This window comes from Poecilia formosa, unplaced genomic scaffold, assembly GCF_000485575.1.
Source record: "Poecilia formosa unplaced genomic scaffold, Poecilia_formosa-5.1.2 Scaffold0, whole genome shotgun sequence".
Taxonomy (NCBI): domain Eukaryota; kingdom Metazoa; phylum Chordata; class Actinopteri; order Cyprinodontiformes; family Poeciliidae; genus Poecilia; species Poecilia formosa.
In genome coordinates this window covers 2,344,680-2,361,116 of record NW_006799939.1, presented here as the reverse complement: position 1 = coordinate 2,361,116, position 16,437 = coordinate 2,344,680, and the positions used below count along the sequence as shown (strand labels likewise).

Below are 16,437 nucleotides of genomic sequence, written 5' to 3'. Positions count from 1 at the left end.
CTTGAAATGAAAATGTATTGTCAACTTCTATATTTTCTGTTCTGAAATCTGAAAAAATCTCTTACTTGTGTGTCTTTGATTAGCTGTATGATGGTAAGGATGGAACGGCTCCCCTCCTTGGGACTTACACAGGCACACTGATGCAAGGCCTCTCCCTGACCAGCACTTCCAACTATTTGTGGCTTGAATTCAACTCAGACCTTGAGTCAACGGCAGCAGGGTTCCGCCTCATATACCACAGTAAGTCACATTTCATTTGCCTGGAGGAGGAGGGCCCAAAACCCCGTCCAAATGAGTGAATTTAGCCTCATTTTAGAAGTCTGGCATTTCAAGCAGCAGAGTTTAAAAGAAGGTTTTAATTGACCCTCACCCTGCCTCTGCATGTCTTTCACTGTCAGGGTATCCATTAAGCACAGCGTGGTGTTGCTGCCCTTCTCCAGCAGGAAAATGAGCAATTTTCATTCCTTCCATTCTCTTCCTCTATCTCTCTCTCTGTGAATTCCCTTTGCTTCTTTTGTTTTGGGCTCTACTCCTGCAATTAGTGTCCTTGTCTGCCTAACTGTACCTTGTTATACAGGTGAATTATCGCTAGGATTGTTTGGAGTCACTCTGTGCGTGTATATATGTTTGTAAACGGGTGCTTGGCTTTATTAAACGTCTATTATTTTATGCAATAGGTACAGTTTGTGCTTTTTTGCATGCATGAGCACATGTCTGAATTGAACATTTTCAAGCCAATAATAGACAGACAGAATTAAGTTTGACCCATAATTGGCTTGCTGACTTTGTGTTGTTGCTAAACATTTCTAATTTATTGTGGTGGCAAGAGGATGCTCTAGTGAGCCTGAATTTTTCCCTCCCAATTTAAATTGTTTTTGTGTTTCACCTGCATTTGAAAGTCCTTTTTTGCCCTTTTAGGTGTCCTATGCAGAAATCAACATTGCAGTTGTTAACAAGAACTTCTCTTTTGACCAATCAATAGTTTTGGACTAGTGAGAAAGAATTACTTTTTATCTTTTAGGTGGCTTACATTTTTAGTCTGTGATGGCTACTCCAATCTTGCCAGGTGCAAAAATGTTTTAAGATCTGACAAAGATAAGAAAAGGTTCATTAATCAGCACTGGGTGCTAATTTGCAAACACAAAATTAACGACCGTCTGTATATAACTCTAGCTGCAATTAGTAACTGCCGTTTGAGTTAGAAAATAAAATTAATGGTTATGAAGAGACGGAGGGTAATAGGATTCCGTCTTTGAATTTTTTTCCCCCAGGATTGTGCACATGGTTTAAAGCACAATGTAAGCTTGTTTGTGTAGTGCTGTCTTCCCTTGGTCTTTTCATTTAGGATGAATGACTCTTTTTAACATGGATAGGTCTGACTGATGTGCAAATCACCATCAGGGCAAGGAGAGGGTGGAATATGGCCTGCCTAAATCTTGTCTGAACATGAAATCTGATCATGCTTTCATGACTTTTCTACCCAAAGGACTGCGGTAATTTTCTAAATGCGAACATTAACTGCTGGGGATTTATACTGGGCATGACACTTGTAATACCACAGCACTATAACAATTGGCATGGGCACGGACCTCACTGCAAAAGAAGACTATAAATCAGTCCTGCTACATTTATGTGCAGCTAGCGCTGCTGCACAGCAGAACTCTTGCGGTTTCTACGTGGAACAGAAGAGCCCAAATAAAGGCCATGGCCATGTTCAGACATTGCAGAGCTAAAGAGTTACCACATCCTTCCCTCGTTTGTGGCTGTTATCCTGAAGTATTCCAAGTGTACAGGCTGTTTCCCAGTTGTAACCCTGCCCAGACAATTGAATGATTAACTGGGAATACCCAATTTTTGTGCGTGTCCAAAATGATTTTTTTTGCTGCTATACAAAGGAACCTCAAGACTACATCTTTGTTAAACTGGACATTACCTGCCATAGCCCTGGAAATGCACAACACTGGAGTTATGACACAAGTTTTTCAGTATGCTTTCAGTATGTGTGTCTTCATGAAACAGTGATATGCAGTTTGTTTTTCGTAATGTTGATGAGGTTTACTGTTGTGTTTTTCTACCTTTCTGTTTGCAGGTTTTGAGCTTTCGCATTGTGATGACCCAGGAGTGCCTCAGTTTGGCTTTAAAACTAGTGACCATGGTCATTTTGCTGGAAGTGACATATCATTTGGTTGTGAACAAGGCTACACTCTGCATGGCAGCGCCACACTCAAATGCATGACTGGAGAGAGACGAGCATGGGACAACAATCTCCCGTCATGCATAGGTAATCTGTTGTCTTTATCACAGCCTTTGCCTTGTTCTGCTTATCTGAATAATATTTACGTACAGTTTATAAAAATAGCCAATCACCGTATTTTTTTCTCTATCCATGTTTTACAGTTTTAGGGTGAGCTTGGATTACCAATGTCACTTATATTTGCTAAATGACAGGACAAGGAAAGACTCCAATTTTAAAAAAAATATTCTTAACACTTTCTGCCAATTCTGAACTTTACATGTGCTACCTGTGCCTTTAAACAATTTGGAAAAGCCCAGTAATGTATTATTGTTTGTAAGCTTCAGTTAGTTAACTTGTTAACTTAATTAACAATTAAGTCAATTGAAGGGACACCTGTTAGTGTATTACAAGGCAATTCCTCTAACATATGACATAATTTAGGTGTAAGAGGGACTGGTGCACATCACAGAATAGATACCTTTTCAAAACGTATCTTCCAAATGGGTAATGGCTTTAAGCATAGATTTTGATTTGCTACAAAGTGTTTTAAGAACAACAAAGTCAATATTTTAGAGTTGTTTTAGTAAATGTTTGTGAATATTTGGAACCAGAACCTAAGGTGTTCATAGGCAGCTGCCCAATTTGACTCGGTTACATCACTTCTGCATGAAGGAATTGGCCAAAATTCTTGCAAACTACTCTAAGCATCTACTGGAATGTTTGGTTCAATCATACAGTTTAAAGCTGGTGTCACCAAATAGTAAGGAAAAAAGTATGAAAAGTATGCCAACTTCCAGTGATGGAAATTTGAAAACTGTATGCATGTCTTTATTTTGTTGTTTGTCTAACAAAAATAATTTTGGCGATACTAGATCACCTAATTTGCAAAATTGTATAGTGATCTAATGTTGGACAGTGAGGACAAAATGTCTATTGATTCACTGAATGTAAATATCTGTTTCCAACTTTATTTACTCTCACTATGTCATTTTGTGTTACACAGTCCACCCATCTGTCTATCTTCTACTGTCAGTGTCTTATTTTATCATTCACCTCGAGCCATCATTGCTCAGCTAGGTGTTAATCTAAAGGATTTATCCCTACATGGGTTCTCCTAATTGCTCTGTGTTGAATTAGTACACACTGCTTGCCATTTTATACGAGGATATAAACAGCTGCAACATTTCATTGTTAATCATTGATCCCTCTGTTGGTTCCTGACGCAGGACTGGATGTATACAATCATTAGAAACCATACAGTGAAGAACTCTGAAATTGATATTGAGCTTTCATTCTAGTGTTTGTAGGCTATGTAATGTGTTTTAATCAACAATTTTTTGAAGTGAAGACCTAATTAGATGTATGCATACCTTATTGATACCTGTGTGTGAAACAGGTATGTGCTGAGACAAAACAACAACAAAAAAAGACAAATGGAAAAAGCTATTACCTGCACACAGCTTGAGTCTAGAAGGTGCTTAGAATATATTGGTGTCTACCAGTGATGGATAAAAAAAATTATTTACAAATTCTCAATGTGGGGAGAATTTTCTTTTAAATGGCACTACTTTCTTCTGTTTTTCTTTTCTTTTCTTTTTTTTTTTTACATTGTTTGCTAAAAAGAATGTTAGGCAGAAAAAGTAAACAACAAAAGACCCTTCTGAATTAGGTTATTAACTTTCTGTTTAAAAGGGGTGGATCACTGAGTGGTCAACAATAATTAGGAGATTTTCTGTATTCAATGTGAAAAGGATTTTCCTTCCATTTCTCTAAAGTTTTATCCTTGCTCAGGCATTTCTACCATACCTGAGACCCCATGTTTTGGTACTGATTATAATTTGTCAATGTAGCCATCTTTGTAATTAAATGTTCTCAATTGTAGCATGGATAGCAAGGTGGTAATCAGCTGTAGGACACAACAAAATAGATATAGATATATATAAAGTCTTAACAGGTCCCTCTTTAATATATTCTTTTTTTATTTATTCATTTTTTTTTTTGCTTGCAGCGGAGTGTGGGGGTAGCTTCAAGGGAGAATCTACAGGGCGAATCCTGTCTCCGGGGTATCCATTTCCCTATGACAATAACCTAAGGTGCACCTGGACAATTGAAGTCAGCCCTGGAAACATCGTCAGGTAACTCTTCTCTGAGATTCATGCATCTATATTATGTGTAACTTGTAGTACCCTAAAGTAGTATTTATACATTTTGAACTTTTTTCTAGTTCTTCCTGTTACAAACACGATTGTATTAGGATTATATATTACACATGAATACAAAAGTCCATATTTTATGTTCATGTACATTTGTGTTCAGTTCTGTTTTTTCAGATGCCTCTAAATAAAATTTAATTTCCCAAAGTCCCCTTAATAGTAAATAGATTCCACCTGTGTGTAATTTAAGGTCAATCCAGACAGATTAAGCTGTCATGTGAAGCTCCAGAGATGTGTTTGGGGAATTATAGTAAATCATAAACTCCCTAAAGACCAATGAACAAAATCGATAGGTCAGGGATACATTTCTGAATTTCTGAAGAAGTAGAAATTAGACCCCACTTATCAAAACCTAACCAAGGTTTCAACATCTTAAAAGGTTTTTTTTTCAGTCCAATGAGCACAGCTGAAAATCTGCAAAGACTTGGCCATTCACCTAGACTGATAGGTGAGGCAGGGAGAGCAATAATCAGACAGCCACCCTTTTTTGCAGGTGAAAATTCACCTTATTTTCACCTGAGATAAAATAAGCTGAATGGTAAATTGTCACCATTCAGCTTCTTCAACAGTAACCTTGAAGAAGCTAATGAGATTTCCTGCTCAGGTAGAGAGCATGTTTGATTGGTAGCTGTTAGGAGTGCAGTCCACAAGTCTGAACTTTATGAAAGTTTTCAAGAAGAAAGCAGTTGTGGAACGAAATCCATGAAGTACTATTTGCATTTGCCAAAACCCTGTGAGGGAGCAAACAAGTGCAAGAGACACTAAAAGGTCAGACCAAAGTTGTGCTTGTTTGGATACAGCGCTGTCCGGCTAAAAACAAGAGAAACTAAATCTGTATGTCACAGTAAATACATCATCTTCATGGGCTAAACTTGTGGGGGCATCATCACGCTGTGGCAATCCATTATTTATTTATTTTTTTGCAAGGATGGATACGCTGGTTGGAAGTAATGGGAAGATAGATGTTTCATCAACAAGCCTGTGTAGAGAATCTCACTATTTGAAACAGAAATATTTCTTGATACAACCTAATAAACACCATGCCATCCAAATATTTAGCAGATGTTGGTTATACAGCTTGGGGGACTTTGAAATCATTTAGGACCTCAAAATTTAACACAGAGATTTTGCCTAAAACTGCATTGTAAGCCCATCTTTCATAGCTAAAGATCAGCTTTCCAAAAGATCCAAATAATATACAACTATTTTATTTTTTTATACATTTTTTGAGTCGAGTTGAGCTTGAAAACTTGAGGAATTTCTGTCACAGTTAGATGTCTTCAGAAAAGTTGGCCTCCAGCAACTCTTTCAAGAATGATTGGAAAAGAACAGCAATGGAGGCAAGGGACTTCAAGGGAAACGATAGCCTTTTTGTTCTGGTTGAAAGCATCCTGTGTTGCTTCATAATACAACTCATTTAAGCTTTCAGGGTGAAGTAAACATGTTATACTTTCATAAAGTTGGTCACAATAATGCTCCTTGTCAGAGGAGCTGCTTTAGGCTATCACTTAATGGAATTGCAAATCATCTTCTGGTCTTTTGCTCTACTTCCTAACTTTGTCTGAAAGTGATCAATGATTGCAAAGGTTTGGTAAACTGCCCACAATCATACAGTGAGTATTTCAAGCTAAATTGGCCTGTTGCTAACACTTTAGTTTTGTTCTTTTCTATCTTTTTTCCCCAGACTGTTTTTATTTATTTAAAATCTGGGCTGTTCAAAGAAATACAGACATTATAAACTCCACTTTTTTTCTTTCAAATTCACCTCTTTCAGTCTCCAGTTTCTTGCGTTCGACACAGAGGCGTCTCATGACATCCTGAAAGTCTGGGATGGGCCTCCTGAGAATGAGATGTCTCTGAAGGAGGTCAGCGGTTCACTGCTGCCTGAGGGAATTCACTCCACTCTCAACATTGTCACCATTCAGTTTGAGACGGACTTTTACATCACCAAATCTGGTTTTGCTATTGACTTCTCAAGTAAGTATGCCTTTTGTAGTTTGTTTGCTCTTAGAGTTGTTTTAAAAGAGAAAATACTCATTTGCTTAAACTTACAGCAGTCCACGCAGCGGGATTGTGAAAAGGCTTCCTGTTTACTATAATTTGTCACTGTCAGCATTTATATTGCAAAGCATCCCTTTATCAATAGCACGAGTGAAAGTGAAAGCTCAGAGTGTTTTACACTTCATTGCTGACTGTCTGCTGCTTGCTGCTCAGATATTAATGCCCTCCATGAGCTCTACTAATGACTAGTCTAAAAGCTAAAGCACCTGCAAGAAAGTGGAAAATGAAAGACTGTATAGAAGATGATAAGTTGGAAAGGCCTTCACTTAAGCATAAAGGCATAGCTGGCTAATGTAAATCTCATTTATATAGAATACAGTGCACAAAATGGACTTGATTTTCTTGTTGCGTACCAAACTCGTGCACTGTTTGACTGAGATGCTTATTTTCAGATTAAAATAAAATTAGTAATGCAAAAGTGTAATTTTCCACCGACAGTACACCCACTCAAAGATTTTCAAGTGGCAGTTGAGAATTTCACTAGAAATCCATGCAAAGAGTTTAATGCAGTCTTAAACTTTATCATGTTTTTGAAACACAGTTGTTCTGTTTGTCATGACAGAATTAAGCATTTAGGTTTACATTCTGTCTATTCTAGTCATGTTTGTTGCTTTGTGGTCTGCATTCTCATTGATTTACATTTGTTTGTTCCCTATGCTGTTCTGTTTGCTCTTTGCAGAATAATTTGACAATCATCACACCTGATTTCTTACCTGTCATTTAGGCTTTCAGTGCATTTAGTTTTTGACTTGCATCAAATCTACTTAATTTTTGCCTTTGCTACACAGCTCAAGTCCAAACTTGTGTTCTTTTGTTTTTGTATAAAAACAGCAATTAGAACATGATTGGTCTTCAGATTTCTAGTTTTTGTAAATCTTTGACTTGCTGATGTCATGTTTTGCTTATTCTGACTTTCCTTTTAGGAACTATAACATACATCTTGTAGCAGTATTCAAGATACGGTCATTGTTTCATAGTAACACTGCTCTACATTCAGCAATTTCTAATGTTCATTGGAACATGTTTAATGTTTAAGCTTGACTGAAATTAAGATTTATTTCATATTTTTGTAATTTCACAAATTCCCTTTCTCAAAGTAATTAGAAAAAATGTATTTGTAGATTTTGTGGAAACAATTATTTGAGTTATTGTTTAGATATCTTGTGAATATAGAATGTCTGCATTGATGACACACAATCCCATTAAATTTGTCTTTATTATTTAGGTCATGTATGCGCCTTTTAATTTCACCCTTAAGATTACTCTATTTTTTAAGCTAAATTACAATTTGCTATGTAAGCAACAAAATTATATAAAACTCACTCATTTAAATTTAAATCCTTAATAGTCTTTAGAGGTGGAATATATGAGGGAAATATTTTTTTTTTCACTAGACCCTGAGCTGCTGCACAGCTGTGGACTGACTGATATCAGCCAGTAATTTGCTCAGTGTTGCCTATATTTCAGCTTAACAGCTGTCTACTATGAGATACAAGTCTGGGTACATGTGTTCTTCACTGATTTCCTGCACATTTGATCCTGAAATGCATATGCTGCTGTATTGATGTGTCACATGTGTGTATGTGTGTGTTTGTATGTTTGCCCTTCAGGTTCACTGGCAACAGCCTGCAGAGATCCAGGTATTCCCATGAATGGCAGTCGCAACGGAGAAGGGCGGGAGCCCGGCGACTCCGTGACCTTCTCTTGTGATCCGGGATATGAATTGCAGGGAGAGAGCAGAATCACCTGCATCCAAGTGGAAAATAGATACTACTGGCAGCCCAGCCCTCCAAGCTGCATCGGTGAGGAAGAGGGGCGATAGTGTGACTTGGAGAGAAAAGGATGGATGTGCAGAGGCGATAGAGAGGAGTGTATGGATTGAAGGAGGGAGTGAGGGAAGGTAGGGGATCAGAATAAATGAGAAATAGTGAGAAGAAGAGGTGAGTGAAAGTTAGTTTAATAACAGACTGCAGCTCTCCCTCACTGGTGTCTTTAAAATACATGAAGGTTAAACAAGACTCTTCAGATGTGTTTGAGCTGTTTCCAGCTCTTATGTGGACAAATCCACTTCAGTTGCCTGTTAAATACTGAGGGCTATAGTCTCCTGTCACATTGACTTATTAGAGCTTAGCTGCTAATTACTTAACAATGCAATTAGAAATAATTATACCAAGTAGTTTAATGGAGTTAAAGTTGCTGGTGGCTTATCTAAAGACAGTGGTATTCTGCTTTAGAAGAACCTTGTTGCATTTACTGGTCTTGTACAATCATTGCAAATCCTTTAAAATTGTAAAGCTGCTCTTATTTCAGTGTAAGAGGAGTTTACAACATTCAGCCGCCATCAACGTCTTTTTGGAATTTTTTGGGCTGAAATTCAGTAAAAGCTTGAACCCTAAACACCGAATTACTGTATTAAAGTTACATAATAAAATGTTGTTTTGCTTTTTATTTACCTGGAAAGACTTTAATATATTTTTAGATGCATATAATATGTAAGAGTACTTTGAACGTGTTAAAACATACTTGTTCACTCTGCATGTTTGTCAGATACTGTGACGTAAGCCTGAAATTAAGTCACATAAAAAAACATAACAAACAAAAAAAAAAACAAAGATTTTAGACTTTGTCTCAATATTTCCAGTCTTGAATCTCATAAACATGAGATCCTCACCTGCATCTCATGTTCAGGTGTGGAAGTAGGCATTAATGTAAGGGGCATATCGCAGGTTATTCAAAATAAATAGCACTGACTGTTTAATCAGAAATGTGATTTTAGTTTCTGTTTGTCTTTTGTCTCAAGATATTATCACTTTAAAAGTAACTGACAGCTGATTATAATAGTTTTATTTTCTGAACATTTTTTATTAAATATTCATATGTTAAACTAGTCATTTTGAATGTATAACCAACTAGAGATTATGCATATAATGAGATACTCATTTCATTTAAATAATTAGAAAAGCACCAATTTTGGCCTATTACAGAGGCCCAGCAGATTATTCTGCTGCAAAGATGTCCACTGAATGACCTGCTGTCCTCATTTTTCTACCCTCACCTCAAACCAAATTCTGCTTGCCTAAAGACTTTACAAGAGGACAGGAACATTGAACAACTTTTTGTACCCACCGTTTTTCTTCTACTTAATTCTTCTTTCCTGCTTTGCCACTCAAGCCCCCTGCGGTGGGAATGTGACTGGGTCTTCTGGATTTATCCTGTCTCCAAACTATCCACACCCTTACCCACACAGCAAAGACTGTGACTGGCTGATTGCAGTTCACTCCGACTACGTGATTTCTCTGGCCTTCATCAGGTAAACTGACAGTGTCATTATTTAAAGACAGATTATGAATAAAGCCATCACACCATGTAACTTAAATAGAATAAGCATGAATTATACTGGTTATTGCTATCATTCAGAAAATACTAGTGCAAAATGAATGTCTCAGGGTCAGCTCTAAGTCTTTGCAATATATAACATAAGAATATGGAAGACAACTGTGTAAAAATGTAAAGGCTTAATCTTTCTGCAGATAATACCAAATATTTAAAACATATATATATTCTGTCTTTTGAAGACATGCCTTACTGGCTTGCAGAAAAGAGCTTTTTCCAAACCTGTTATGTTTGCAACCTGGCCGTAACTCAGTGAACCCAGTTCGCGTTGGGTGCACAGCAGCTCAGCGTGTGCCATGGAAATGCTTGTTTCCTGCTGTGGAACCAGCTAAGACATAACCGCATGGAGAAAAGTTTGAAATGTGTGCTATGCAGAGAACCGTGTTTGAGTCCAGGTGTATTTGGAGATAATGGAATACTGAATTTTCTCAGTAGACAGCTGGAAGACATTCCATCCACTTTGCTCAAACATGGTGACACTGAATTTTTGGGTGAATACTTTATGGCAGAAGCGTGATATGAGTGCAGCTCATTTCTTGTGCTGAATAAAACCCGGACCACGACCCTTACATTATTTATTGCAAACTAAGCATGTGGCCTGACTCCAAAAATTTCATAGGACTACTTCTTCTCACATATATTGTTTTTTTTTCTTTTCTTTTTTCTATTAAGACATGCAAAACAGCATTGGTTTATCCTTTCAGCACCATCTGTCTTCTCTCACTTAAGTAGAAACAAGTCTCCAGAAATCTTTTCTCCAACTTTTTCTTTCAAAACGAACCGCTAATAAAGTTACCACAATCCAGGCTCCCTCTTGGGAACGCCAAATGAAAGAATGGAGATATGATTTTAAATTGGAGCTGCCTTGATCTAACTCAAACGCAATTATCTCCAAGCTATTTACATATTTGTCATAAACCATGCTCATTATTTTGAAAACAAATGCTCCTCTCCCTCTTGGTGCGGCGTATGATTTGATATACAGCGCTACAATATGAAACGATCTTTTCACACTGCATTGCCATCACCGTCTGGGAAGATTTTGTGCCACTGCAGTGTCACAACAATTTAATCTCCTCTCACCTTTCTGGTGAGCTATCTTCTTTTTTATATGTATATCTCTTTGTATCAAGGCACAAAACAAATCTCTTGGCATGACTCACATTTTGCACAGCAATACTTACACTCATTTTAAAGGCATCTCTTAATGTGCATTCTGGTCGCTGGAAATTAGCAAAACAATAACTTTTATCTCCTGTCTGTTTTTGCTTCTTTTTTTTCGCAGCTTCAGCATTGAACCCAACTATGACTTTTTGTACATATATGATGGGCCTGATAGCAGCGCTCATCTGATTGGCAGTTTCCAAGACAGTAAACTTCCAGAGAAGATTGAGAGCACCTCCAACTTCATGTACTTGGCATTTCGAAGCGATGGCACTGTGAGCTACACTGGGTTTCACTTGGAATACAAAGGTATTGTAATTGCCTTTGCAAAGTGGGATTCTGCATCAATTTTTGCAGAATAATTTTCTGTGTTGGCGCGGGGGGATTTTACCGTGATGAATTGTAAATGAAGGAATTCGAATTTAGAAATGTCCACGACTATGTTATTTAGCCTTGAATTTATCCCTTTATTTTTACTTGTTTACCAAATGAATACACCATTAGTTTATGGAGTTTTAATTATTCTGGCGCATCTCTTGCTTTCTGTTTGATGGTCTACATTTATATTAATTTATGCCCGAGTGCGAGCTTACTCGTGTTTCATAGCTGTTCCTCTTGTAAAAGCTTTGTTATTTTGATTGACAGCAAAACTGCGGGAGGCTTGTTTTGATCCTGGGAATGTAATGAACGGCACTAGAATGGGTGCAGACTACAAGCTGGGATCTATGGTGACATTTCATTGTGAGGCTGGGTACCTGCTCCAGGGCCACTCCACACTCACATGTGTCATGGGCAACAGCAAGAGACCAGAATGGGACCGAGCCAAACCTACCTGTCAAGGTAAGAGGCAACATTTCAGCTGTGAAAGCCCTGAAGTGCTTAATTCTTTACTGCTAGAACCAGCTTTAGTACAAAAAGTACTTTAATGTCATGACTTTATGTGGATAAAATGGGGACTTGTAGTTTATTCAAAATACTCATACAACATTAATGCACCACAGGCATCCTAAGCAAGCACTGTACGAATAATGTATTTCCTTCTGCAAGGGAATGCACAGAACAGTCTTGTCAAACATTTTATTAGCATTAACTTAGATGAAACTCCTCACAGACATGGATCACAATCAGCTTATAGGAAAAGCTCCTTTCTAGAAAATTAAGTCAAATGCATTTGAAGACCTGCAGCCAATTTGCCATATCAGATTAGAAAGCTGTCTTTTAAAACTTGATAACGTATATTTTGGGCTTTGTCTCTTCCAAAATGTATATTCTATCCATGGTGAAATGTTTTCCAGCTCCTCTTGGGGACATATCCAAGATCAAATTGGGTGAGATGCAAAATCCCTCCAGCAAATTCTTGGTGTTCTCTAGGGTACAGCATCCAAATCACTGCAGATGGCTTGCCCACCTGTCCAGCTCTTACTTCATTTTTGTTACAACATGAACAAGATTTTGAGGAATTTAAGCTCCCAATGTTGATGCAGCAGCTTAGCTCCAACGTGGAGGACATAACACTCTGTAGGTCATTACACTGGCCTGAAACCTCAGTTTGTATTCCACATAGTTCCTGACTTTTCTGTCAGAGAGAGTTCAGTCCCACGTTTAGTTACAAAAAACAAGTTTTTCCCACTTTTGTTAGGCTTGTACTTTAGATCAACTCATGTTAAAGTCATGGTCTGAGACATTTTTTCATCATGGACAAGAACATCTAAAAAAATCTGAACATTTTATTAAATTCCACATTTATAGTGTCTGTTTTTTAGAAAATGAACATAATTTATTATACAGATTAGACTAAATTTAAATAAAAATATCCTGTAACGAGCTCTTCATGCATGAAGAGGTGGTCTATTATTCAATGAGCAGAATCTGCAGTTCAGCATTCAGTAACGGAAAATAGATGTCCACGTCCTTTTGTTAAATTTAAAAATTATAACAGCACAAACCCAAATGTTTGATCCACATACGAACATAGAACAAAATCTGTTCTGTTTGTGCTGTTCTATGTTATGTGTTTTGAAAGTGTTTAGACCAATAATTTATTTCAAAGGAGATGTTTACAGAAACTCGTCTGCATTACATAATAAAGAAAAAAAAATAGGATGAATTTAAGGTGATGGAAGAAACTACACAGTATCTCCCCCCACAGTTGCATCATTTAATGCATTTTTTAAGTATCATATCTGCTAAGGTTAACTTAGAATTTAGCTCCTATTTCATTGTGAAATAGGATCACCCACTTTCACACCAGGGAGAAATTCATTACCTTTACAGTTGGAACGTGCGAAACTTCACTAATCAGTGCTGAAGATAAGAGCTGAACTAAAAGAATACGAGCATCTCTCTGCAACGACTGTCACTCAGAGACTAAGTCTGAAAAGATCACCTAACCGGGCTGAATGTCATGCACCAATGTACTGAATGTCGAGTGACTCTTCCATCATTTTATTTAGAGATAAGCTGATGTAGTTGTCATTTTTCATCTTTTAAAAGGTTAAAAGTGTACTATATTTTATGTCAAACTGCTGCATTCTTTGCAAATATTCACTATTGTATATGTTCATACCCAGTTATGTTTTAAACCTGTATCAAAAAGGACTCTGCATGTGTTGTTGACATACTGGAATAGGAATATATATATATGTATATAATATTTTTTTCAAACAATTTCTAACGATGGAGATAATAGTCTTTACCATTATTACATTTATAGTATTCTAATGAATGAAAAGTGTATACATTCTTAACCACATATCTCCTTCAATGATAAGTGGCACACTTCTTACCCACATGGAAATCCTTTTGCATATTCTCAGCGCTTTTTTGCACATTTGCACTTGGATTTTCTTCTATAACTGTCTCCAGTTGTTCACAGTTGAAAGAACTTTCTATGACCACTTAGTCACCCTTATAAATAAATTTTGACATCTCTTCTTTGTAAAAATGGAAGTGCAAAATATTCTGGCACAACCAACTCTTTCATGGGGAATTCATTACTATTTTATGGTCTATATACACGATTTGGCCACTAATCCATTTTAACATTTTGCCTTCTACCATGATCTTTTTACCTTCATGTAAGGTTTGCATCAGCAGTCGATGTCTGCCAAACACAAGGTTTTCAGCAGGAAATGGTCATCTTTGAATCAAGATAGCATGGCTTTGGCCATGCAACACTTTTTCAGACACCAGTCAGAATGCCCCGCTTTTTAAACAGGATGAATTCTGCATGGTGTTGAAGAATTCACTGGTGTGATTTGAGTTTGTTCAAAGGTGCTGCTGAACTTAAAGGCACAGTTAAAGAAGATTTTTGATATGAGACTCTGTGAAAATTAGCTACAGTTTTACCTCTAGTAGAAACCTCTCTTTAAAATATTCCTCTGTATAATGACACAGTGTGTGATCAGATAGAAATAGAAATGGCACAAAATAAAGAAAATAAGACCCACTTGAAGTATGCATTGGAATCATACTGAGTAGAAATGGAGAGGATTTTATACTTTTATATGATTTAAAAGTACAATATTATTTCACAGTATTTTTTTGTAAGATGTGCTTACAAACAAGCTTTCATTTAAAATAAACATTAATACATCGTGATATTCATGTTGATCCTGCATTTTATAAGATAATCCACCTTTTTAGGCATTAATCCAAACTGACTCAATCTTCACTTTGCTTAAACTTTCAACCATTTACAATAAAACATAAGTTTCTCATCACATGTGTGTCCCTACATTTGTTTAATTATGCTCTAGCAGTTTCCTTTTCTATGAATATAATTCACATTTAAGTGGTGATGAGGCTCTTTAAATGTAATCAGCTCTAAGTCTTGGAACGCTGAACATCTTTATTCACAGCTGTTCTCTGGCAGACTCTTGCACTGAAGATCTGATCTTTCTTGAAACTAAACCTCTGAGACTTTAATCTTAAGTCAAAGTTTAAATAATGTCCAAATTTAATTAAAAGCATCTAGGGCAGGGGTGTCCAAAGTCGGTCCTCGAGGGCCGGCATCCTGCACGTTTTAGTTCTCTCCCTGGTAGTAGTAACAACCTTTTCAGCTCGTCAATGTTCCTCTTAGGGCTTCTAACGAGCCATCATTTGATCCAGGTGCGTTAAACCAGGGAGAGAACTGAAACATGCAGGATGCCGGCCCTCCAAGACTGACTTTGGGCACCACTGATCTAGGAATTCTAACCAATCAATCAATGAAAGCACACAAAACTACCTGAAGTAAGTCTAGTCTCGTGCTCAGCTGTTAGAAGAAAATCACTACAGCATGAAAACTCATGTTTTTAAGGTCTCTCTTAAAATCAGCAGATACCCAGAGCAATGGGCTATTTTCTAAGAGCAGTTTTCTTAAATTCCCTTTCTCATTTGTTCATCAGCATAGCATGAGCGAGTGTCCTGTTTGCTATCGTCACATATGTTTAATTTCATGCTTCTTGCTTCTTCAAAATTCAAATATGACTAAATTGCTTATGGATCACTTTAAATAACTTCTTCTAAATGCTTCTTGCGTGTTTCGCTATTTGAAGCGGTGGCACCACGTGTACCATGTGTAGGTCGAGTCGGTCCAGAGCAGCTGGTGACAACTATCCATTGACAAATGAGTGCATGTTTGTTTACTGTTGAGGGTCCCATACCTGATGGCTGCGTCCGTCAGGTCTGACATAAGCACATGAGGGAGCCTCTTGGCAAATTAAGTATGTCACGAGGAGCTTAAGATGAGATTCTAGAATGCGATACAAATGCAGGGTAGATTTAGTCCTATATTACTGAGTTATTAGCCAAATGAATACCTGTTGATGGTAATATGAGGAAGTATAGTAAATAAAAACATGCAGGAGTATGACTGGTCATGTTTGCAAAATGACAAAAAGGCGATTAATGTAAATGAATAAAAAAGTAAATATAAGTAACTTATGATTACCAAAACAAAGGCTAAGAAGATGCCTACACCACATGTTTAATATACTGCCAATGTCATGTAGAACAGCCTTCCAGTGTAGTCTCAGGTTTTTATCGGTTCCACCTCTGACTGGTATCTAATGCAAAACCTGGGACCATTTACTAATTCTGTTTAGAGCACTGCTCTCACAGCTGCAAAATTAGGCACCGTTAATCTTAGGTTTTAGAGTTGTCCTTTAGGTATTCCTCTGTTTTTCTTTTAACTCTCTGCTTTTGGTCATTTTGTTGAAATGTCGACATTTACTTAGAATAGATCTGTTTGTGTATAAATCCTATTCTGTGTGATTTGACCAGACTTTATGAATAAATAATAACTCATCTACAGCATGTTTGGTTTCACACCATCACGAAAAAAGTGTGTACCCCTGTAGGATCGACTCCTCCAGATAGATGCAGCTC

The 16,437-nt window shown here is 37.1% G+C and overlaps 1 protein-coding gene across 1 annotated transcript in view; it reads left to right on the top strand.

Annotated features, from left to right (window-relative positions):
* The window catches only part of LOC103150239 (CUB and sushi domain-containing protein 3-like), a 291,625-nt gene that overhangs the window by 123,758 nt on the left and 151,430 nt on the right, over positions 1-16,437 (top strand). The window contains exons 23-30 of the mRNA XM_016670613.1: positions 84-240; positions 2,090-2,281; positions 4,245-4,371; positions 6,224-6,426; positions 8,121-8,312; positions 9,682-9,820; positions 11,189-11,376; positions 11,713-11,907. Of these exons, the coding sequence (XP_016526099.1) occupies positions 84-240; positions 2,090-2,281; positions 4,245-4,371; positions 6,224-6,426; positions 8,121-8,312; positions 9,682-9,820; positions 11,189-11,376; positions 11,713-11,907 (1,393 nt within the window). The remainder of the gene's footprint in view (positions 1-83; positions 241-2,089; positions 2,282-4,244; positions 4,372-6,223; positions 6,427-8,120; positions 8,313-9,681; positions 9,821-11,188; positions 11,377-11,712; positions 11,908-16,437) is intronic.